Raw genomic sequence first — 25,789 nt, 5'->3', positions numbered from 1 at the left:
ACATGTTGTCACTTCAACCAACATTTAAATTTGAGTTATTGCCAGCACTGCTACTAAAATTTGAATTAACAAACCAAATAGAGAGATACGAGTCCTTGAAACCTTGCTTTAATATGTCCATTTGTATCTTAAATTACTTTATTCACTGGTGGGTTGTGGCGGCAGGGGTAGTCCTGGTTTCTTCTCCTTTGAGTGATACCCTTAAGTCAAGGCTTACCAGCAGCTACATATGCATGCTTCATCTTGCTGAGCTTGTTTTAATTGTTATAGGTACTCAGACACAATGAGAGCATGATAAGCACATATTTTTCCAACTGGTAAGGACAAACCCATCATCTGGCTCGTGGCGAATTTTTTTTTCTTTTTTAAAGCTCATGGGAACCATCGATGCGAGCTAAATTTATGGGACACGCTGCTCACGGATAAGTATACTGTGCCTGTAGTTCCGTGAAGCCAACAGACAGAATGACTCTGGATTAGTAAACGTAATTGTCGCCATCAATTCAAAGTTAGAATAATAACTGAGCTAGTTGGTAAGTATTCATTCCAAAAGACGGGGCGTGCAAACACGCACACAAGAAGGATGTCAAGACACTGCAGACGCAAACTAACAGCTGCAAAGGCATACAACGGCGGAAAAGAAAAAAGGCACAAAAGCTTATCTGAGTATACCCGTGCTTAGGTGCACCTATCAGTATGGCTCGTGTGCAGGTTTATATGACAAATTTGGCATTTGATTTCTTTCTTGTGCAATTTGATCAACGGTTGACTTGTTTATGTGCTACAACTTTGGTGTGCACTTGCACTCTTCGCTATGATCTTACACTATCAGTAATTACACTAAGAAAAAGTTGGTGAGCCTCCGGTTAGCAGTCTGTGATGTCCCAATAATTCGTAGTTAACACAAAGGCCCTATGCCAAAGCGGCTGTTGCTAAAAGAAACCTTATACACCACTCCTGTACAAAATTAATCAGTGAATTTGTTCATGTGTTTTGCGAAACAAATGCCAGTCCTCTTGTTGTCTACCACTAGTTCATTCTTTCTTTTGCACAGTGGCACAAACTTTACCGAGCATGTTGGCAGCCGTAAAAACAGCAGCTGCTCTTCTGTTCGTGGTTGCTACGCCCCTTCTTTTAGAACTGCATAAGTTACAAGGGAGTCAAGGAAATATTTGCTTGTTAAAGTTCTTCTTCTCTGAGAAAAAGGCTGTTCTTTTTGTCTTTTTACTAGTACACTGTAGCAGATTTACTGTTCGACGTGTCTGACGGCCGCCTTGTGTAAAGCCTTGCCTATGGCTAGGTACTTTCGTCCTCGTGCGTTTTCCAACTTAAATCAGTGGGGTAGTATTCTTTCCCTTTCATTTTTTCCTTCTTTTTTTTGCGTGTGCAGAATGTTTTCGTGCATATAGTCAAGGTATCATTAAATTTGTGGTGCAGATTCCTGTTATTGTGGTCCATTGCTTGAAAGCATGAGCGGCCATTCTTACACAACCCTTTAACGGTGTTTTCCTAAAGCTGCTTTTTTTTTATTGTGTCCCAAATATCATACATATATCAAAGTTTGTGTACTCTCAGGAGCTGTATAATGCCCCTTTATGTATTTTTGTTTTTGAAGACGTTCCGCCCATTTAATGGTCTGTCAGTATCATCTTCTTGTCTTTCTATTTTTCATACAGTCTTGTCATCAGTTTAACGTGCAGTTGGTGTGTCGGCGAAGTTGCTTTCTGAAAGCCCAATGACCCTTTTCTGAATTGTTCGTCCGGCTTTCTGGCAAAGTGAAGAATCTACTTTTAGACATCAAATTAGGGTCCTTGTATTCCATTATTATGCATTATGAAATGGATTTTGTTGATGCTATAGCACTGACATCACGGACAGCAGTCAAAAGCTAGCTCATGTGGTTAGCGCTTTGCTTTCATCTTGATTGGGAACATGGCTGTCACTTAATGAAAGAATCAATAGAAAAGAAAAACCTTGGGTGGGAGAAGCGAATGCAACATTTAGGAAAAGGGTCCATTGTTCTGCATTGACAGTCATATGGCGTATTGGTGCTGGCGATGCATGAGCTGCCTTTGTGTGTGTGCTTGCACGTTTTCCTTTGTTTACTTTGTTTTGCGGTAGCAAAGCGGCTGCTGCGACGGTTATTGCATGCCTGGAGGTCACACATCGCAAATCAGCATCGTGATAAAGTTGTGCATTGTCCAGTTCTCACTGCTGCGGTTGTTGGAAAACGGCACGTGAACTGTGGCCTGCTCGTTATAGTGTGTCAACATTCTTTGTCAGTGCTCTTTGTGTTGTGTGTCAAGTTTGTTAGTTGTTTATAATTTGTGTCTTTATGTGTGATAGTGTTGGCAATTATAAGGTCAAGAAGCATGTTGATTTTAAAGAAGGCTAGTTGGGCTATGTGATAGTATTGGTGATTAATAAAGTCAAGAAGCATGTTGATTTTAAATAAGGCTAGTTGGGCTCCCATTATGCACAAGATAAGGTTGCTGGAGGACCGCAGCAACTCACTGATACGAACAAAATCCCGTCTTCTGTTGTGTTGTACTCCATCGAGCACAGGATTGAAAAGGGTTTCAGAGCTGAAATGTTTCTATGCATTTTAAGGAATCTGGAGTTACCTTAAGTGTCAGAAGCTCTTTTCAATAGCCTAGACTTAAATGTTGTAATGATTGCTTTGTTTACCCATCCTTTTTTATTTTCGCATGCTGCCATTATAAAAAAAAAATTAATAGTAGAGGTTGCAAAATAAATCAACTGTATCCCGAAAACATTAAAGGTTCTAAGTATGCATGATCATAAGCAGAAGTATGAAAACCAAGTCATGACTAGTTCGCGATTTCAATTCCTGGCTACAGTAGGGGAATTTCAGTGGGCTGAAATGCACAGGCACCAGTGTACTTAAATTTTGGTGCACATCCAAAAACCCCATGTGGTCAGAGTTAATTTACTGTCCCCCGCTACTATGTGCCTCAATATTGTATCGGGGCTTAAATGAATAAAAGCTTATAATTAGTGAATTACTCCAGTAAAGCAAGTTTGTTATAACAACATATATTATTCTCAAACTGCAAACATGTGTTTATTTACTGGGCCCCAGATTGCATTATCATAAATGCGTATGCTAATAAAGCCATGTTTTGTGAATACTTCGGTATTTTCTGCATTGCAGAAGCTCGAGTATGTTAGCTGTTCACATACACAGTTTCTTATGGTATTATTGCAGTAACTTATTTGTTTATTTTGTACAAAACGTTCACTTGCCGTACACATGAAGTGGGGTTAAACATTGAACATAAGTTAAGCAATGCTAGCTATCACTTTTTGGTATGGCCAAATGATATGAATCCACTTGAAAAAGATATGAAGCCACCTAGCATATTTGAGAGTTCTTGAGCCAGGTGTTGCTCTGCACTCAGATGTTGTTTGGTTTGTACGTAGATAGTTTCCTTATGAAACTGCCTGCAGTGCACGTATGATAGTAATCTGAAAAGTCCTTTAACGTAAGCCTGTCTTCAGATGTGTGGAAGTGCTACATTCTTGCCTCCAAGCATTTAATGTTATAATTTTTGAAGTCTGCTTTGATTTTAGTGTGTTCACGTGGGAGGTCTCATAAAGACATAGATATCTTACATGTCGCAGTAACAAGTAGCAGTTTATAATGTAATGAATTGCAGGTTCTCTAGACTAATCAAGTAAGCACTGTGGACAGTTGCCCACGTAAAGATAGCCTGTCACACGTTTCATGACGGATCCAGTGCAGGGCAGATTTGTGATGCTGTGAAGCAAATGTGATAAATGGCTTCCCCTCACTGCTGAAGTTTCACATATATAAAAAGTTGTTATTTATTGGTGGGACTTCGAGGGCACTAAAATGGTATTGGGAGTCCAAGAAACCTGGACTGATCCTGTTGTTGCTCTCGGTGTACCGATATTTGTGCATTCTGAAAGATCTCGCTGCATTACTTATCTGTACTGCCGCGAAGTTTGCCAAAGCAAATTTGTCAATATGGAATGCATATAAAACCCTTGCTGCACATGTATTTCTGAGCATCTCTATACTATTCCTTTTTCTACACCAATACTATTGTCTGTAGCGTAGTTTAATGTAGTGGGATGTTTAGTGCTTCGTAGTTGCTGTAGCCAATAGAAGTAGTAGCATCTACAGAATGGATCCTTGCTCCCGCTCTGCCCGCCGTTACGCTTGACAGCAGGTTGTTTTGCTTTTAGTCGTATGCCATTTGTGTAGCCACATGTCATTACCTATTGTTCAAACTTGTGGAACAAGTGCCTTGTGTGTCTTTACGTAGGCATTTAGTATTCCTCTTTAGTCAAGCCTATAATTGGCACACTGAACTGCAATATTGTTTCATTGACTTACACAAGCTTGCTGAGGTGCTGTTATTTGTGAGTGACTTACTTTCATTTAAAACTTCTTCACATAGTGCTTGAACAAGTGATGTTATCATTTGACCTAGTCTCCTAAAAGCAGGGGTACACTCGAGAAGCTTTTTTTTTCTATAGCACTGCCCATAACCTAACATATGTGTTCTCTTGTGAACTTAGTCGCTTAATATAATACATAAATGCTCATAGCTTTAATCTCAATACTTCGTAACAACAGCGATTGTGCCAATATCACAAATATCGTGTTCAGATTTTGCCACTCCATAGCCAGCCTATTACAGGATTTGCTTTTATAAGACGAGCGTTACAGGTATAGATGTGGCATGTATACCTAAAAGTCTAATGGATTGCTCCTGTTGTGCTTTAGCTTTCCTTTCTTATCGTCACATGTTCTTTCTGTTTCGTGACTCATGCCACAGAAAGTAGCAGCATACTAGCTCTAGCGTTTTGGGATGGTTGTAAGAACATAACCCTATGCATGCAGTACTTTAAATTCTTCTGGCCCATTCCACTCATCTAATAGCATGTTTTTGGCTGCTCAGGGATCTGCCGACTCCAACTACAGCCAGCCATCGTCCGACCTCTCACTCGACGAAACTCGCGAAAAACAACGTGCTGACAGGGAGAACAAGGCATTGGCACAGCTGCGGGCGGCAAGGGTGAGTTTTCCTGTTCTCGATTTTCATGCTCACGAACATGTGTGTGCATTTATTGCTTTCATACTAGATGGAATACACAGTTGCATAAAGCATATCACGTGCAATGTGTATCATTGGAAAGAGCGAATGAGTTTGTATAGCATGTGGAGGTAGTGGTTTACTCTGAAAAGAAACAAACCAGAATGAACATCATTTATAATGTGCGTCTTGTTCCCAGATCTCTCTATCAATGTTTGAACGAGTGGGAAACAATATTGTTTGTGTGTTGGGTGTGGGTAGGCTGGCAAATGTGAATGAATAGGTGGTTGGGTGGGTTGGTTAGTGGGTAGGTGAGTGAGTGCATGAGCTCATGCGTGCATATTCACGTTTATTAAAGACAAATCGACGAATATGTGTGGAATGTGGCTAACAACATCCTAACCATACTCACAATGCCAGTAGGTGCATTTTGGGGAGAATTGAGCAGAAAGTGTGTAAGAAGGTGTATAGGTTCTGAATAAAATACAAATACACACATAAACTGTCTCCTAGAATAGTGTTTCATTAAAGTTATTGAGGAAAACTTTGCTTAAACATACCATGTTTGAGCAATAATGTGTTTTAATTTTTTGCCTAAGTAAGCTGCATACATGAGTCACACTTGTGTTTTTTTGCCTGTAGCAGTGCACCGGTTCTTCAGAATTATTTTTGGGAATTTGTTAATAATTTACTGCTTTGAGTGTATTTGCATAAGCTTGACTTGGTTCAATGTATGCATATGTGAAATGTTGGGGATGCCATATCATGGTGCTGGTTTGCTGCCACATTCACTCAGTGCGATAGAAAAGATGGAGTAACATAGTAGTACTGGAAAAGACCATTTCAGGACCAAATTTCTAGCATACTCTTTATCTAATGAGGAGTGGCCTGCTATGGCTGTTGCGTTGCAAGAACCGCTCTTGCCTTCTCTCCCACATTTGCTGGTTTCAGTTCACAATGCTTTTACTTTCATCGTGGATGTTGTATTATCAGCTAAGATCAATATGCTATTCAAAACTATTAGTATGATTTGTGCACTTTGTAATTCATTCCTCAACTGTTATTACTTCAATTACATATTTTCTTTAGCAAGTAATCATAAAAATTGCTTTTGCATTTTTTTTGCAACAATACAACTAAACCGAGTTGTGAATCATTTATGTGTCAACAAAATAAGTTTGAAAGTTTTTGTTTTGCATGAAATTATGATTACGAATTCAATATTTATAAAACGAAGATCTGTGTATAGGTCAACCAAAATTCATAATGCATCTGATGCAAAGTAATGACTGTGCTGAGAACTGAGCTGTGATTTTGCAAGGCCAGAAATATGTGCAGTCTGTTTGTTCTTGTGATTTTTTACACTATCTTCTTAATCCTTATTCTAAATGTCATTTTATCATCTGTGTTCTGGCTGGGGCAATTATGCACGCTTGCTCGTACATTCGCTCATAAATGCCAGTAAGGTTATCTTTTCTTTCTTTTTCTTCGTAAAATTTTCCAGTGCTTGAGTGGCTTTTCTTATTCCCATTGTTTTGTACTGATACAGTTGCTCTTGCCATTTATTTTGCTTCAGGAAAAAGTAGTAGCATTTACGGTGAGAACTAATATGGCATATGATGGAAGTTTGGATGACGATTCACCTGTCCATGGCTATGCTATCTCGTTTGGAGTCAGAGACTACCTTCAGATCCTGGAGGTGAGGTTTCTTTTTCCCAGCTTTCATATTATTTCAGGCTTACCACATGCAGTAGTTGCACATTTCATTTTGACACTTTTTGCAAGCGGGGTTACTGGAGAGCTTCTTATGTTTTTATGCAATATTGGTTCTAAATCTCATGCTAAATTTATTTGTACATGCCCAGTGGCGGTTCTTAACTCTGCAATCACAGTATGCTAATGCAGGTCATTAAAGAAAAAAACATTTTTACTGTATTAGTCTGTAATCTTTTTTCAACTACATTGAGCTTATGACATTTTGCATGTCCACCACAATGGATCAGTGTTTGCAGTGGTCGGCTGCTGACACAAAGATTGAGGGTTCGTTCCCAGCTGGGGCATTTTGGTAGAAGTGTAATAGTAGAGGCCTGTGTTCTGTCTGATGTCAGGGCACGTTAAGAAACACCAGATAGTTAAATTCCTGGAGCTTGGCACTACAGCTTTTCTCACAATAGTATTGTGTTTTTTTTTTTTGGATGTAAAACCTCTGATATTATTACTATTTTATGACTTGTGTGATAACTATGACCTAATGTTTTGCATCAATGGAAACTGGTGGTAAGAGGAGAAAATGATGTGGGTACAGAATATTGTTTATGTTTGTGTAAATAAGCTTTTGATGACATCATTTTATCGCCTTGTTTAATGTATGCTATGAGTGTGTAGGTTGCTCTTAAGCAGTCTCATAGCAGTCTTGCTTGCATAAGTGAGGCTGCATCACAGGATCATCAGAATTTGGCCTGGTTCCTGTTGTAAAACCATGAAAATTTTTTCGTACAGTTATTTGATTGATTTTTCTGCTGTAACTTTATTACCTCTTTGCTAAGGTGGGGTGTGGTTTATGTGAAAAGCCACGTGATCAAAATATGCATCAGTGCCATAGTTTGCCGTTTCAAAACTTGCAGTACCTTGCATTTGATTGACATGTTTCAAGTGAAGTTTCAAGTTCAGTTTTGTGATGTGCGGATATCACTTGTAAGTACAAGGAAAGTCGTCATACCTAAAGAGGTCCCTCAGTTCATAAACTGTGTGAGAATGTGAACTGATGATAGTAGCCTTTGTATTGCCATTTGTGCGAGAGTGCCACGTGCTAACCGTGCTTTTCTCCCATTGTGCATGCAGAAATTCAACAATGACTGGTGGGTGGGCCGTCTCATGAAAGAGGGCTGTGACATGGGCTTCATTCCTAGTCCAGCCAAACTGGAAAACCTGATTTTACAGCAAACGCAAACACGTAGCAGTAAATTACATTCAAGGTAAGCGTTGACACTTGTCTTTTATTCGTTGGTTGCATTGCACTCGTATTTAGTGCAACTTAAGCTTAAAATGCACAATTCCTTGGAATTTAAACTACCATCTCATCAGAACATTGTTCCGTGTAGCTTCACTCATGGTACAGCGCAAGTGAGAACTTACAGGCAATCATGCCGAGGGAAGTATAGAAGATATCGTCAGTAGTAAACGTGATACAAACTTGATATTAATATGTATAATTATGGTATAGGCTCTAGCTCGTGGGATGCATAATGCCAGCAGGCAAGAAAGTGTCATTTGCCATTATTGCTACGAGCGTTGCTGACTAGTAACATTCTTCAGTTTAAATGCTCAGATATACTCGATAAACTGGAAAGGAGGACGTCCATAGTGCGAGCTCAGAATGAGCTCATGTGTCCAAAAAGCCGTTTTTCCAAGCACACGTGTAGTATACCTTGTATTATTGGCTCAATTATACACCACAAATACGTATGTTTATCTTCAACTGCTACTGATTTGATAATCAAGGCTTCTGTTTCACTTTGTTAAAACTTCATCATACATGAATTATTTACATCTACTATGCAGATGATGTACTAGAAACACTTGAATTTCATCATAATAATGCTTTTCGTGGCAACAGCATGCTCGCGCAGTTTCTGCATGTCTTAGTACAGAATATTATTCAATACATATTGCTATGGGGTGCCAGAGATCAACAAAATAAAGAATACGGCAATATATTTATATGTATTTTTTGCTTTCCTTTAAAACTTTCTTAAAGCAACAACTGAACCACATTAGCTTCAGTAAACGTGATTTATTAAAGTTATGAAGCATAGTGAGACCGTCTTTTTCCTTGCCAACTGCTTTTCTATTCAGTGCTTGAAGCTTGAACTCTTGCATAGTAGCTGGACACAACTATGAATTTCGCCATAACTTCTTTTGCATTGAGAGAACAAATATGTCAATATTGTTCTTCATTTCTCTGGCTTCAATTACAGGGGTTCAACACCACCTACTCCTGGTAAGTCTGAGAAAATATCCTGTTCTCCTACCTTGTTTACAGGACATTAAACATTTCCTGAATAAAAAAAAATGCAGGTGCAAGAGATAGACATGAATGCTGACTATCATCTCTTCTGTTGCATTGCAAACTTTTGGATGGCATTGATAGTTGTTGATTTTTTTTCTTTTTGTTGGTGTTCAGGCCTAACTTGATTGTGTTTTTTTTTTTGCGTGTGCTCCTTTCATCGATGCACATTTTCCGCTATGTGATAAGACCTGTAGATTTCTCTTCATCACAAAGAAGACGACCTTGTGCTGTGACCTATTGAAGTACCAAAAATGTAATCAGTGTAGCTGTGAAATTTCGGCTCTCAGTATTTTGTTGTCAGTAGCATGTGTTTTGTGCAATACCATCCTTGCTTGAACACAGACCAGAACGGTTTGGAGAGCAACGTTGAGGAGAGTGACAGTCCTGGCAACACAAAGCTCGGTCGGGGCGTGATAACCACCCTCCCTGCCAAGGAAAAACGGAAACCATTCTTTAAGAAGGTGAGTTTTCCGCAAAACTGTTTACCGATGTTTTGTATGGATAAAGCAGCATATTAGGTCACTGAATTTCGTTGCCCTAGCATAGTGTACTTCTTACAGAGGCATAGCGACGACAAGTAAAAGAATCAGTTACTATAATAAAATCTAGGTGTGCGGTCGAACCCGTTTATAACAAACTCGAAAGTGCCGCGATAAATGGTCGTTATATCAGTAGTTCATTGCAGTATATGGACCCACCAATGGAAACTTCCAATTAGTTCCCAAATTGTTTTTTTTTTTGTTTTTTTTCCTGTGTATTTTTATTCAAAAGTGCAAACAACCCCTGGGCTTTTTCGCGTGTTAAACATTGTCCGTTTGCTCCTGATTGAGTTCAACCACATCTGAAATGAACTTGCGCCGTTCCACTGAAGTGCGGTACCGCCACGTCGAACCAATCGTTCTTGGCTAGTTGCGTGCAGCGCATCGCTTACTCAGTTCTAGCTGTCGCGTGCCAGTTCGTTTGCAGTCCAATGTATGGGCACGTTTGCGCTTTCTTCACGCATGCTTCACTTGAGATTGTGCCCGGGTGCAGCGAGTTAGCGAGTTGCCCGTTGGTAACACACAATGAAGAATTTCGCGAGCAATGCGCGCAAACAGCCTCGCACGATGCAGCAGTGGTGAATTTGCGAACGGTGGCATGAGGTGCTTGTCCTCCCATCACTCTGTAGAGTAGCTATCTGCAGGTGACTGTAATAAGGTTGATGGCGATGAGTCGAAGTGGCACGTTCATCACCACCTTTCTTTTTTTTATGCTTTTTCGTTGAGTGCGGTGGTGATTATCACTTAGACCGATCTCTGCCGTTACCGAAAGGCGTCAAACCTTTTGCAGTACAGTGTGGTGTTGGAGAGCTGAGCGCTGCAGTGAAAGTTATCAGTTCTCGAATTTATGGCTTCTTGCGTTCGAAGGCATCGTTTGTTAATTGGTTAATCGTAGGCAGTCGTAGATACTGAGAATGGTGTAAAAAAAGTTTGTCATGCGAAAGCTGACTGCAAGTCTTCGTGCTGCCTCTTATTTCTTTTCGTTTTTTTTTCCTCACTTCCGTTCTACCGGTAAATAAACGTCTGAAAAGTGAGGGACCTAGTTCGCAATGCCTGAAGTCTGCGTGCGGTGCTCATCGTGGTCTACGATATGTTCGTCGCAAGTAAACAGCAGCGGGGCACATGCGAGCGAGCGCCTATGTCATGCTTTAGAATGCCTTTTGTAACACTATTTTCACTTTGTATGCGCCATTTGTTTACAGCCACCGTGTCATAAGTGTTTGTTGTAACAGTAGGAGGCTTTGAAAAATGTTCTCTGTATGCACGTGGACTCAGTTTCAAAGGGTAGCATGGGAAAATTGTAAGTGCAGCGATATAAGGTCGTTATAACCAATAGATGGTTATACCTGGGATCGTTGTTAGTGGGTTGAACTGTATATAATTTTTTATTTCTATTAGAAATTGGGCGCATAAATATCTGTAGCATGTAATCATCATAGACAACACTCGTGACCTTTTTTTTTTTTTCCTTCCACACACGTCCTACTTGGCATCCTCAAAAGATCGAGTTCGATTTTTAGAGCAATCACTTTGAAATCCAGTGGTTTTGTCCATTTTGAAACTAGCGCCCTTTGAATTATCTCGCAGACTGAGAGCTTAAGCCCCTATGACGTAGTGCCTTCAGTGAGACCAGTGGTCCTGGTGGGGCCCTCTCTCAAGGGTTACGAGGTGACAGACATGATGCAAAAGGCTTTGTTCGATTTTCTCAAGCACCGCTTTGAAGGCAGGTGAGTGGAATGCTTGTTGCTCTCTCTTATACTAGAGTTTTCAGTCAAGCTTGTGTAAGTGCAAAGCACATTAAGGACCCAGGCTTATACCATATTTACTTACATAATCCTCGCACTTTCTTTGGGGGAAAACTGATGCAAACAAAGTTGGGAGATGCGAGAATTACGCAGGGAAGACCTTCCCCAAAAACGTACAGAGCGAGAAAAAAAAACGAAGTGGCCACAAATCAGGATTTTCACACCGGCAACTAACAGCAAGCTTTGAGAAGTACCAATTAAAACTTACCTCAACAATAAAAGCACAAGTTCAACACAAGGCAGGATTTGTGACGCAAAAAGTGCAAGCAAATAGTCGAGAATTGGAATACCGTACGCAAAGCTTGTGGGCGTTGCGGGTGTAGCGGTAGCGTTCGTCGCTCAACAGGAGCCCCCAAAAGGTAAGCTTAAGATGTCGGTATAGGGCTTATGGCTATTTAACAGAATCGTCTGCATTTTCCTTTTGAAGAAATAAAGTTTACCATCAGTCCCAGTTTTAGGGACACGACAGGCCCAATGCGTCTTGGTGGCTTTCTGGTGTCATCACCAGTAGCGAACACAAAAACACGTAGACTTCAAAGGGCCTACTGGCGGCCCTGTTGCCGTTATTTAGTGCATGATCTATCACTTTTAACTTGAAAGCAGCCTTGTAGATTGCCCCGCCGCGGTGGTCTAGTGGCTAAGGTACTCGGCTACTGACCCGCAGGGCGCGGGTTCGAATCCCGGCTGCGGCGGCTGCATTTCCGATGGAGGCGGAAATGTCTATTAGGCCCGTGTGCTCAGATTTGGGTGCACGTTAAAGAACCCCAGGTGGTCTAAATTTCCGGAGCCCTCCACTACGGCGTCTCTCATAATCATATAGTGGTTTTGGGACGTTAAACCCCACATATCAATGAAGCCTTGTAGCTTCAGTATAATTCTTAAGGTGCAAAGAATACCGACACAACATACAAAACACCCCGCAACACACACTTTCCACTTTGGCTTGAGTTGAATTGAATATCTGTGCAATAATAGTACGCTTAATGCTTAAGAGATGGTGCCCTATGACGTGCACTATAATTTTCAGTGGCTGGAACGAGCAGGCAACATTATTGCGGCAGTTTTCAGGGGTGCGATAATAACTCGAGAAAAAAAAGAAACCGTGTTTTTGTTGGGCAATGAGGGGGGTGCGAGAATTATGCGAGTGCGAGGATTACGCGAGTAAATACAGTATGTGCTGTTGTTGTCGCCTGGCGTAACGCAGGCAAAACAATGTGTAGCATAGCCATTTGTAGCATATTGAGTGTGCGCTCATGCCAAGGAGAAGTCTTCTTCCTTTTCGTTCCTCAAGCACCTTGGTGGTGATATTAAGGGGGGATGGAGGGCTAAGACAACAGAAAATGCGATTTTTCAATTTTTATGGCACAATATTTCAGCATTACTGACGGGTGCTTCCATGAAGTAGCGACTTCCTAGGCGCAGTGGAAAGCGTTTGAAAATTACTGCAAGTATGCCTGATTCTTTGTCTGCGCCACGGCAACTCAAGCTTTAAACGGCGTTATCTTCAAACACCACTTTTTTATCAGAAAAGGAACATTTTCTCTGTAACTGCTGAAGCTATCAGATAAAAACTTTTGTGACTTCTTTCTGAATAGCATGTGTAGTTCCTAAAGCAAACGAATGTTGTTCTTTCATCATTAGGAAAACAGCCTCAAAATTCTAGTCGTAAAGCATTTATATTTTTAACTAAAAAATGTTCATGCGTACAAATATTATTTTGGTTCAGAAGGATACTCTAGGCACATGTGATAACTAGAATAGAGTTCATCATTTTACATGCAAAATATTTTTCACAAAATTATTTTTCATTTTCTTTAGAATGGCTTTGTATTTTCTGACCAAGTTCACAAAACATATATAGTAAAATCCCCGTTCAAGCAACTTGCGAAATTTTGTAATATTTGCTTTAAAAATTACAAGAGTGATGGGCAGTAGTAGTCGCACACTTGTTTGTGCTATCCATCCCCCTTTAAGTTCGAAGCACTTTAGGCGCTCGAGCTGTCATATTCTGTTGTCACTTGGCGTAATACCGGCAAAACCATGTGTAAAGATAGAAAATAACTGGAAGCAAGCAACAAACAGAAAGAGAAAGGGAAAAAAGGAATAAAAGATGTAGATAGACATAAAGAGGAAAGAGGCTGAAAAAATTTAGGGAAGGAAAAATGAGGCACGAGGAAAAAAAAAAGAGGGAACCGAAGAGAAACAAAGACTGTCCAGGACTGCCTTAATTTCTTTAGTATCTGTCGTGACAGTGTCCTGTTATCGTCATTGCACATACTTGTTCATGCTGATAGGCCACCTTCCATTCATTTCAAATGCACTGACCATCACGCTGATTGCACATGTAATGTCCGCTCTGCCCATGGTTGTAGAAATACAGTAGACAGTCATTAATGGTTAGGGGAAAGGACGGGGAAAATATGTTCTATTTAACAGGAGTTCCCTTTACTGAGAGATGAATGGAAGAGGGCAGAACACGAGTATGAAACCAATCTCATCAGATGCAGTTGTTTCGTTTAAAGGGCAGTTCCGTTAACAGATTTCAGTTTACCAAGAGTCTACTGTACTGTTGCATTTAAATTAGCACTACCATGAGCCATCCAACTATGGAAAGACCTTCTAGTTTATGTAGAATTTCGGAATAATGGTACTTAACTTTCTCGTTACCGCGACAAAATGGTTATTTTTTATGTCTCGGAAAGATGATTTTTGCCAGTTTGAAAATTACTCCAGCATGCATTGCAGCATACCAAATTATGCGTAATGATATACTCTTTCCAAAAATATATGTTGCAAAGCAACAAAAATTTTCTCGAATGAATAAAATTGTGAAAAGTGCAATTCTTAGTTGCCAGCTGGTAAACAGTGCTATAAAAACTGCTATAGTTGCAGAAATATTCAGAACCAAGAAAATTCAGAATATGCATTTTGAAGGTAAATGACCCAGGAACAGTATAAAAAATAATAAATGTTGTACAATACATTTCTATTCACACAAAGAAACTCTAAACCTAGGTTCTGCCTCATTTCTCGGGTTTTCGTGAAACACAAATCAACTCGCACGCCTTTCTCAGTACTTCTTTTTTTGCAACAGAAGCCTGCAGGTGTTTCACTATAGATGAATGCCCGTGATGTGAATAATCCTTCTATATATCAGATGTCTGATGAACTTTGCAATTTCGTCTAGCATCACCTCTTTTTATGGGCCACCTTACTCCGCATTGGTTGGCATTCCAGTGTATGCATCCAAGCATATTTCTTTGCATTTTTGCACATCATGGTAAAAGAAAGAACAATATCACACGCACTTCTAAAGCGTTTCACGCTGCTCCGTAGTATAGTCCAAAATGTGCTCCGGTGGCCTTCTTGTCATGAGAAGCTCTGCAGCCTGCGCCAGCACACCGCGCCCCAGTGGCATGTGGACCTTGCACGTAACCAGAGTAGCTATAATATTGTGCACAAAGGTCAGCAGCTGCGCACTTGCGGTGGACGAGACAACTTGTGGTCGTAATCAAAACAAACCCTTGAAGGGCTGCGGATGTCTCAGGCTGACACATAATATTGTCACTATAAAACTTTAAGCAGACATGCATGTCATCCTCAGACTTTAAGTTCGTCTTCACTCAATTCAGGTGCCGTTGCGAGACAGTTTCGAGCATTGTGTTTTTTGCAACACAAATGTGAACCCATGTGTGCGTGACGACGATGCCATAGGAGCCACTAGGGACACTAAATGCGGCCCTGTGTCTGATATAGCAGTACAAGCAAAACCAAAGCTGCTAGAAACTGGCTGAGATGGCCACCTCCACACTTTATTCGTGTGGTGGACCTTCAGCAATACTCTTTTGTAAAATAAATTTTCCCCGACTCTTAGCAACAGCTTTCTATTGAATAGCTGGCTTCAATTTCTTACAATTATTACTGCTTAGCACTATCAAACTGCAAAGCTGACATCTTAATTTTATATTTGACTTGCAAAGGTTCTTTTGATTTGAGAACTTTGATGTTACTGTAGCACAACCGCGAGGGCCACTCACTTCTGTCAAGTTCGCGAGCCAAGTGCATTTTTCCGACAACAAACGCTCATTGGTTTGCGCAAAGGTTTGTCAAAAATCGCTATGTTCCCAAAATGGGCAAATGCAAATTGATTCTGAAAGTTTAGTGGCTGGGCTAACTACTATAAAGTGCTGGGTGCACAAGAAACAAATTCAACATGCCAAAATAGGCAATCCAAAGCGTCACTGACTGGTGATCAATATGAATAGACATGGCAGCGAAGGAGTTAATTCCTTGACTATGTGAATGACTATTTATCAAGATGGTCAATATATTTTAATTGTTTTTCCCTTGAAGTATTACTGCTGTAATCTAGAGCTAGTGCAGTCTCACTGTGCAGTTTTTTGTCATTATTAGTGTATTTTTCTAACTTTTTTTTTCATTGCTGCACAGTGTTTCTTGCAAGCATAGCTTCTGATTGTTGCTGCTGTGTATGTTACGCCTTATTTATTTTCTGATTTTTTTTTAGTTTGTATAAGTGTGCAGTGCTCAGAGTGAAATATGACATCGAAACTCGAAGTTTGACAACTGGCATGCGTGATTTCTCACATTAGCCGCATCGTGTTGCTTAGGCCTAAATTGTTGCGTTTCACCCCATGAACACTCTACATATTGGCATGCTTGCTTATAGCTTTGAAAGTATTTTCATGGTGTGCTCATTATACTAATGTAATGGTATTTTTTGCAGTGTCATTGCTTCCAGCTTTGAATTTCTGGTTTTATCATAACATTGTTGTTTTACTATACAATATTTTATTATGTGACATATACCCTAAAATACACACTGTGAGTATGCAACCGGGGGTACTAAAATATGAACCTTAGGGTAACCTCCTAACAGAACTTATAAGGGGATCATTATATTTTTTCAAACTGTATTTTTATTATGTATTATACAATTGCTGGATAATCAGCAGTAGTGGGTAAGAATGAAAAAGAAAGCGCAAAGGTAACTCCCAAAAATTTAAATGAGTGTACATAACATGCAAGTTTAGTTGTGTGAATAAGTATTCTTTATAGGGTGATTTTTCTAATTATGAGATAGTGTTTGGAACAATACATTGCATAATTTAATCATGTAGGAAACATAGTCATTGTTACATAAATTAAATGGCAGCACACATTTGATTAAGCATTAATAAAGTACCACTCCTTCATTCGACACTTGAATGATAATAATGTGGGGGATGACTTGATATCATATAGTATTGAATTTCATAGTGAAATGCCTGAAACACTGGAGGTACAAGACTTGTAATTAGTTTTAATCAGTAATGTGCAAAAGTAAAGCATTTAGGAAGCAAGCTGTGGGAGATGTAATCAATTGAAATACTATTAATTTCAATGCCTTCTCTTGCAAGAAGAAAAAAAGTGTGGCAAGGAGAGGGAAATACGATCGTGTATACAGTAAAAGTCCGTTAATTTGGATTTCCCAGGACTACAAAAGATGTCCAAATGATGTACATTGTAACTTTCAGGCAAATCATTATTCTAAGCACTTGCTTACCGTTACATGTGTGCATTTGTCCAAGTGTAACAGCTCTTCCATTGATTTTGTGCTACTTATACAGAAGCTAATTGTAAGCCTGTAAATCCTACTAAATTAAAGACGTTGTGAGGTCATTGCTTTAGGACAAAACTCTTCGAATATTACTGAGAGCACCGAGTTGGAACTTGTAATGTTTGTTGCACATGAGTGGTGGTTTTTAACTCTCAAGACTATGCTCTTGGCATTAAAACATTGCCTTGCAGTGTAGCGAGATATTCTTGCTCATTATTGCAGAATCATAATAACCCGAGTGACTGCTGACATATCATTGGCAAAGCGCTCTGCCGTCAACAATGCCGGCAAACGTGCGCTTATGGAACGCTCAAACAGCCGAACAAGCTGCCTAGGTGAGCTCAATGTTTTGTACTCGTGCATATTATATTCGCCCTACCTTTTGCAAGTTTTCAAGTCTTATTCCTTGGCCAGGAATTTTGGGGGTGCATGAGCACGACCCTAATGTTTGTGAAACAAACATTAGGGTCGTGTGTTAATAAAAAGAACCATCAGAAATGTCTCGCCATGTTGTATTGTACTACGCTGTCTGAACAGGTGCAGATATAAAGTTTAATGTTTAAATAAACCTTTTTTTTTTTTACATAAAACACTATGTGGCACAACACTGCTCTTTTTCACTACCGAAATGCATATCTATCAAGCAAACCTAATCTGCTCTGTGTAACAAATATTGACAAAGATACACGAAACGCTTATTTTTTTCAAGCAGCCTTATCAGCATTTTGAGTCATATGCATCTGTAATAAGGTCTGTCATGAAACTGTTTTATGCTGGCGTTATTCTACAAATGTCCATAATTCTATGTCTTGGGGGAATGGGGGGACGCTTTTACTAAGATGTAGAAATCCGTAAACAGGCGTTGTGTCGAGCCGACGTTTCAGCAAGTGGGCTTGCCTTGCTCAAAGCTAGAACAAAACTTTTCTATCCTAGCCTTTAGAAAAACAAGTCCGCTTATCATAACATCGGCTCGACGCAACTCCTGTTTACGGATTCTTTCGCCGCAAGCTTCTGTCTTCATCTTCCTACTGTTTCTTTGCATTGACTAAGGGCACACGATGCAACCATATCTGTACACAGACAGAATTTAATGCCGTATCTTTGTTTGTCTCGCCACAGCGGAAGTGCAACAAGAAATTGAACGAATATTCGAGCTGGCACGGACGCTGCAACTGGTTGTCCTTGATTGTGATACCATTAACCACCCCTCACAGTTGGCCAAAACGTCACTAGCACCTATCATCGTTTATGTAAAAATATCTTCACCAAAAGTGAGTCTCTATTCTTTTTCAATTTCTTTTAAGACAGAGTATCGTTGGCAGCTTTTGTTTAGCTGCCCGTTTCTTACAATTGCCAAGCATGGCAGCTAAACATGCTTCTTAGTCATTGCGTCATAACATGGCAGTGTTTAAGAAAAGGGAAAGAAGACAACCACCCAATTGTAGCACGAATCCACTAGAAAATCCGTACGGATCTCTCTGAAAGAAAAGCCTCTTGGTTGCCAAAAAATTCGTCTTGGTCCAGGGTTCGAAGCCCGTACCAACGCCTATCTGGTGTGGTCACTCTGCCAATTGAACTAACCAGCTAACCTTGTGGCTTTGTGCTACAATTGGGTGGTTGTCTTCTTTCCATTTTCTAAGGTCCCTAGATGAGACAAGTTTGCAAGGTAGCGTCACTCATTGTTATTGAGCTGTCCTCCTTACTCTCTCTTCATTACCCCTCTTTTTCTCTGCCATCTGCGTTTGTAATTGGTGCATTCCTTGCACGTGATCTTGCAAATGGCTGGTGGTGTTATTTATTATTATGCAAAAGGTTCAAAACGAGTACGCATGAGCATATGGCTCCAGCCAGATTCTCGCAGTGACCAAAGACGAAATCGTAGCCAGAACATAAACTGAAGAGGAGGAGCATTTCAGTGTGCACCAAGTCTACCAAGATTGTTTCGCGATGCTCGTTCAACATCTGCATTTTTCAACAATGCTGCATTGCCGTAAAACAACAGAAAATGGTTTCGCTCTCTTCTACCTACCTCGTGCTTTTCGAGATGAACCACATCGTGAAGTGTAGCAACAAAACATTTCACGCGAATGCTTTCGTGCTACTCTGTCGACGTATGTCGACGCGGATCTGCGAAGCGAGTTTATTTGTTGGTTTTTAATGCAACACAGGCGCGCGTCTAATGCGAGTCTAGTGCATGCCAGTTGGTACAAATACTTGTGCGTATGCAGGTATACACGACAGCTGGAGGTTGTAATCAATGCACCTTCAGAAATATTTCACGGTTGAAAAGTTCACGCTCGAGCCGAAACGCGCTGCTTCGAGACACCTCACCAGTAGAACTCGCACTTTTCAGGAAGTTCTGAGCACTGCATTAGAATCACCTGGCATCACGATTGTCCAAATGGGCACATTAAATAAACCGTCATCGCAGTGCTGCTTGTCAAGCGTTCGCACCAGTCTGGTCGTAGTTTTTCTCTTGTGTGTGCATGTCATGCAAGGTTCTTTTAGATGTTTAATAAGAAGAGCTCTCTAAGGTTTAAACATATGAGAGACTTAAAGAAGGGACTAAGCCGTTTGTACCAAAACTCAAACAAGAAGTTTAAGTGAAAAGTAAAAAGACGAAAATCCCCCATAAAATGAAACAACTAATACAGTTAACTGGGCACGGCGAAATCCATCTATCAACACTCAACAAAGAAGTTCAAAGTGTTCCATTGAATCTAACGTCCAAATAGGGCTGAGCGGTGGAGTAGGGCAAAATATCTGTTCGGTCTCACCCACACGCTGAATTCCGGCGACGATGAGCAAACCGGAACGCGGTGATTCCGGCTTCAGGACAGGACGCGGGCAGGACAGGGATGAAGGAACGCTGGCTGCTGACGACACGTCGAGAAACCAGACCGGAACGTGGTGGCTCTGGCTTTTGGAGTGTGGACCCGTCGGTGACGAGAGAACGCAGGCTGGTGGGGATGCGTCAGGGAACCAGGGTCAATCTGGCCAAGCAGTTGGGCGCACAGCTCGGGCCCGTAGCCCAACGGCTTTTGTTCGCCTGTTGGAACCAAAGTCCACAGGCCCTGGGGAGGAGTTGAGGGCCGGATGGCCACGGTCCTCTCGAGCGGGAACACGACGGCAGGAGGCCCCGGCCGGTTGAAGTCCTGCAGGCTCGGGTCCGACACCCGACTGCCCATCTTCAGCGCCCGGTCCGGTGACGACCTTCCGCTTGCCCCGTCTTCTTCGAACTCTCTTTGAGCTGCTCTGCTCAGGCTTCTGCTTCCACTCTGGCCCACTTGTCTCGTCCCGATTGGAGATTCTGTACTTTCGTGGTACCGAGCCATTGGGCCTTAAAATCTCCGTGGTCTATGATCATTGGTTACTTTATCTTTTATTTTGTTCACGGCGTGCCACGCGTCCTCGTGCATGCGACGTCTTCACTGCCATCGTCATTGTCGTTGTCTGGGCAGCAACGAGCGTGCACTCTGCTCTCTTCTGTTTTTGTGACGCGCACTTTCCAAAGGCGCGCACTTTGAACGCGCACTCCACTCATCACAGTGCACAAGCCGGCTGTAATCGATCGTCACAACATCACGCCCTGTGGTCACTGACAGAATCCAGCAAAAAGCATGTTCACTGTGTTTTACCACAAACAAAACACATTCGGAGAAGTGGACTGGACGAACTACGATGTACGACGCGAGACGCCATGGCTAGTGATGTAAAATATAGAACTGCACAGCGTTGCCAGTTGAGTAACACACATCCCGCCTGCTCTTGTGTTGTAAAGTTTATGTTCATAAAGGTAACCGTTTATTCTACAACTCATTTGGTTCCATTTTGTTTCATTTACATCTATTCACCGTAGCAGCTGCACATGAACATTTGCTTTTTCATGAAAGTTTTGAACCTTCTAGGGGGCGCTCCAGGAACATAGGTGAGGAGGAAAGGAAAGGTGTCGCTACCTTGGAAATTTGTTTCATCTAGGGACCTTGCCCTTTTCTTAACCCTTCCGCCACCTTGCGAGTTTACGCTGAACTCATTTGCATTACTTGTGTCCTTGTGCTTCGAGTTGTCGACGAACTTGCCCTCACGCTGCCAATTGCTAGCTTCCTGGTTAGCTCAATTGGCAGAGCTACCGCCCCGGGTAGGCGTTGGTGCTGGGTTCAAACCCTGGACCAGGATGAATTTTTCGGCAACTAAGAGGTTTTTATTTCAAGGAAATCTGTATGGATTTTTTTGTGGCTTCGTGCTACAATCGGGTGGTTTTTTTCTTTCCCTTTCCTTAATCCTTCCGCTACTTTGCGGGTTTCTGCTGAATGCATTTGCATGGCAGTGTTTGACATGCCAGTCTTTTGCAAACATTTAATGTAGTACATGGCTAAACCACACGCACCAATCGCAAGTGCCAGGCGGACCAATGTTTTACATGGTTTTTATTAGCTCTGCCAGGTTTCCTGTGGTATGAAGCATAAAATTTGCGATTTGCACACATTTCACTTTCTGTGTAAATAAATGCCAATGTTTCACCCAATTTAGGATAACTATGAATTCTTATAATTGAAGTGGTAATTTGTGTTTATGAGGACCTTAAGCTAGCATTAAAGGGACCCTGAAACGGTTTTGGCAATTTTGTACAAACACACTGGGCTGGTAGACCAAGTCCTAAGGATTATTTAGAGACTAATTTGAGCTCTTGCATAAGCTGTGTAATTTATTACAATACTTTAAAGCTGAAAATCGGTGCAGATCGTTGCGCATGGCGTTTTCAACTGCCTATTCAGAGAGCGACATGTTCTGGCGACTTAACAGCGACATGCTATGGCCAGAGTATGTCAGCAGCCACGTCACCGTGGCTGTAGAATGCCTCGAACTGATTGGCTGTCATGGGCTATAGAATGCATGAAAGTAAGATCAATTGGCTGGTAGGGTGGCGGAACCTGTCTAATCGGAAATCAACCACTCCGTTGTCTTTGTCTCTGTTGCCAGACGGCATGCGGGCTGCTGGGTGCATTATGTGATGGCCTCCGAGAATGCGCGCAACTTCTTGGTGTGCAATTTCGGAGGTCTAAGATAGTAAAAGCTCAAACCAACGAGTGCGCTCATGAGAGATCTGCGATCGCCAGAGATACCAGCGTGCACCTTGAGTTGAGGAGGCTAGGCAGAGTTCAGAAGGAGGGTATAATATAATTGTCCGAAGCGACTTTCGGTACATTGCGTGTCACTAAACTTGTGGTGTGAATGGTTTGATGATGTTCTAACCTAAACACTGACAAAACTTCAAAAAACCGTTTCAGGGTCCCTTTAATCTAATGAACATAAGTAAAGCCTTCATGTTGTCCAAATTGTGCTTGTAATTATTCTCCCATGCAGGTTCTTCAACGCCTTATCAAATCTAGAGGCAAATCACAGAGCCGGAATCTCAACGTACAGATGGTGGCTGCAGAAAAATTGGCACAGTGTCCACCTGTGAGTTTTTGTTATCTTTGTTTGTGTAGATCCATCTCAGTTCATTTCTGCTTTCATGCATGTAGGTCAAACTATGAGAAAGGGCGAAACTGGGTTTTCCTAAGCTTGGTGAAATCATCTAGATGAAGTAATGGTTGTGCACTTGCAGATCACTTTCTTTATCCTGTGCAATGGCAGTCTTCTTAATTCACTGTGATACTCTATTCATTTCAATAACACACACAACTGCGTATGAGATGCGGTCATACATCAAACCCCAATAGCTGGAATACGAAGAACAGTAAAGCTTGTAGCTCTTGTCACCATATAAAGATGTGCAATGTGTTTGTTCGAAACTTCTAATATTGCTGAGCAGATAGTGTTTAAAAAAAGCATGCTACACATTCAAGCATTGTTAAACACTCACTACTTCAAGGATTCTATTCCAGGTCTTTCCGTCAAAAGCCTCTTGTGCTTGTGCTGATCATTGTTCTTCACAAAAATAAGAAAACTGTATAAGCTGCAGTTCTAGGTCAGGATTTTTTTTCTTAAAGGGGCCCTGGAACACTCTTTGAGCATGGTCAGAAAATGCTGCCGATCGGTAGTAGAGGCTACCGACAACACGCGAGCCAAATATTATAGCGCAGCACGCAGCCTGGAATTCACAATAAATTATCAGTCAGCTGAAAATCTATTTCTCTTCTCTCGACAAATCACGCAATAAGCCCAAAAATCACTCATAGTAAGCCCATCTATCAGCCGTTGGCTGATTTAAACACGGCACGCTCGGTCGTTACAGAGATCGCAAAAGAAGGCCATTATTTGTCCACGCATGCGTGCGCGATCGCACTGAAAAAGCCACATATGTATTCGAAGAAAAAAAAAAGAAAAAAGTGCTCAAGGTCACAAGGCATGCATGACGTTTTTTGTTGGCCCCTTCCATCCCACCCTGCTTAGCTTCCAGCGCTATCGTCTGGATGAGAGAAGAGAGAACGTGATTGCAGCATGTGACAAACCTTTGTAACTCCGCTTGTACTGGACGGATTTTTGTAATTTTTGCGGCGTTGAACTTGTAAGGCGATATGCTTTTTCAGTGAATTGATTCTATGGTTACTCAAAAAAGCGTTTCAGGGCCTATTTGATGCGAATGCATCTCTTAGTCGGGCTATGTCAGGCATTCGTCGTTCGCAGTGCCGCTCTCACTTTCCGCTCTCAGTCCCTGTTCTACAGCAACAGCTGAGGGCGTGCGCACTTATCCTTGCCTTTAGCAACCGGAGCATGTGGTGCGAGAGAGTGTAGAAAAGGGTAGGTGCAGCTTGATTTTTCGCTGGCTGAGCGGCTCTCAAGAACATCCGGAAATGTGTGCTTGAGACACCACTGCGAAATGTCACTGCCGAGCTGAGAACGCTGTTTTTGTTCACTTCATAATATCCGTGCACGCTAGCAACTAGAGCTGCAAACGCACACTGCGTTTCCCGCGACAGATTAACGCCACGTGCGGCGAACAGTGCCATTGGCTGCACGGTGTAAGAAAAAAAGAAAACATTCTTACGCTTGGTTCTCGCGTGCTAAGCGCTGTTATGGGGGCATTGCATTCGCATTTCCTCACGATTCTCTTCCCGGAGGTGAGGGCATTTTTCTTGGTGTCTTGTCATAAACAAGGAACCCCCTACTTCAGCAATCATTTTCATTTAGTCTATGTATGATTAATATTAATTTTTTGCTAGTGCAGTTAGTGTGATAGGGTTATACCTCAAGACCCATTTTGTAGGTTACAAAGGTGAGCCCACTAACTGGCAAGAATTCAGTAGTCAAAAAGAAGGTCTATAGCAAATAGTCCTGGGCTGCTTAGAAAGTATGATCATAATGGTAAGAAGCATAAACAGCAAAGTGCATGGCTTCATGTAATGTTGAACTCGATATGAGCTGCGACACTGTGCATGTGGTCAAAGGGTACCAAGTCTGCATGGTGACATTGACAAATCTCAAATTAGCTCGGAAAACACCACTAATCAAAACTATGTTTGGATTGCCACTTTTTTGTAAGTCGATACTGCTGCTCATGTAATGTTGAACTCTATATGAGCTCGGAAAACACCACTAATCAAAACTATGTTTAGATTGCCACTTTTTTGTAAGTCGATACTGCTGCTCATGTAATGTTGAACTCGATATGAGCTGCGACACAGTGCATGTGGTCAAAGGGTACCAAGTCTGCATGGTGACATTGACAAATCTCAAATTAGCTCGGAAAACACCACTAATCAAAACTATGTTTAGATTGCCACTTTTTTGTAAGTCGGTACTGGCTGCGTAGTGATGGTGCTGTTTTTACTACAGACAATGTATCAGACCAAAAATATTGAGAACTTGTACGCAAAAGAACAGTAGTGTTTGTTCTATGTACACCAGTTGTTTTGTATTGATTGCGAATGTAGTGTACATATTGTCAACGTTTGATGGGTATTGTTAGTTGCACCACATTGATAGTTTTATGGCTATATGCTGGGCTGCATTCCATCATAGGAGGTCGGATGTCTCTTTGAATTGAATCAATATTGCCTCCTATCAAATGCCCGGCAATATGTACTGCTCAGATCCTTCCCCTGAAATGATGCCGTTGTTCCCAGAAGTGTTACTCGTGGTTCCTTTTGGATATGCAGGAGATGTTTGATGTGATTCTGGATGAGAACCAGCTGGAGGAGGCGTGTGAACACCTGGCCGAGTTTCTGGAGACTTACTGGCGGGCTGCACATGACAACCTGCCAGAGAATTATGCCCAGCTCATCCTTAACACCCCCTGTGCGGGCATGCTGCCAGATCTCAACCAGGAGTCCCTTGCTAGCCACCGCACTACTCACCCAAAGACCATCGAGGCTGAAAGGGTGTGTTTACATGTATTTGGTTGTTCATGTGCATGGCACAGACCTGAGGTGATTGCTGTGTGCATATACTGAGAGGGCAGTTTTAGAGCTGGTAAACATGATCACATCAAAATGCACAGTGTACTGTATTTACTTCATGCTGTCTATTGAAAGCCTAAGTTGCTCCTTCAAAAGTTATCTGTAAATAAAATGAATAAATTCATGCCTATATATATTAACTTGGGACAGATACAAAGATATAGGGGCATGATTCGATAGGTCAGCCCCATCGTCGTGGTCTGGTTGCTAAGGTACTCAGCTGCTGACTAGCAGGTCGCGGGGTCGAATTTCAGCTGCAGCGGCTGCATT

At 41.5% G+C, this 25,789-nt stretch overlaps 1 protein-coding gene across 4 annotated transcripts in view; it reads left to right on the top strand.

The window, feature by feature from the left end:
- LOC119186619 (voltage-dependent L-type calcium channel subunit beta-1) overlaps positions 1–25,789 on the top strand; it is a 106,408-nt gene that overhangs the window by 67,370 nt on the left and 13,249 nt on the right. For all 4 annotated transcript variants that reach the window (XM_075893405.1, XM_075893430.1, XM_075893412.1 and 1 more), the window contains 10 exons: positions 4,953–5,069; positions 6,664–6,786; positions 7,929–8,062; positions 9,065–9,087; positions 9,499–9,617; positions 11,283–11,422; positions 17,340–17,452; positions 18,237–18,388; positions 22,482–22,577; positions 25,220–25,441. In XM_075893405.1, coding sequence (XP_075749520.1) covers positions 4,953–5,069; positions 6,664–6,786; positions 7,929–8,062; positions 9,065–9,087; positions 9,499–9,617; positions 11,283–11,422; positions 17,340–17,452; positions 18,237–18,388; positions 22,482–22,577; positions 25,220–25,441 — 1,239 coding nt within the window. The remainder of the gene's footprint in view (positions 1–4,952; positions 5,070–6,663; positions 6,787–7,928; positions 8,063–9,064; positions 9,088–9,498; positions 9,618–11,282; positions 11,423–17,339; positions 17,453–18,236; positions 18,389–22,481; positions 22,578–25,219; positions 25,442–25,789) is intronic.

The sequence above is a fragment of the Rhipicephalus microplus genome, chromosome 1 (assembly GCF_043290135.1).
Source record: "Rhipicephalus microplus isolate Deutch F79 chromosome 1, USDA_Rmic, whole genome shotgun sequence".
In the NCBI taxonomy this organism is placed as follows: domain Eukaryota; kingdom Metazoa; phylum Arthropoda; class Arachnida; order Ixodida; family Ixodidae; genus Rhipicephalus; species Rhipicephalus microplus.
Note: the sequence above shows the minus strand (reverse complement) of the source record. Positions and strands in the feature narration are given on the sequence as shown.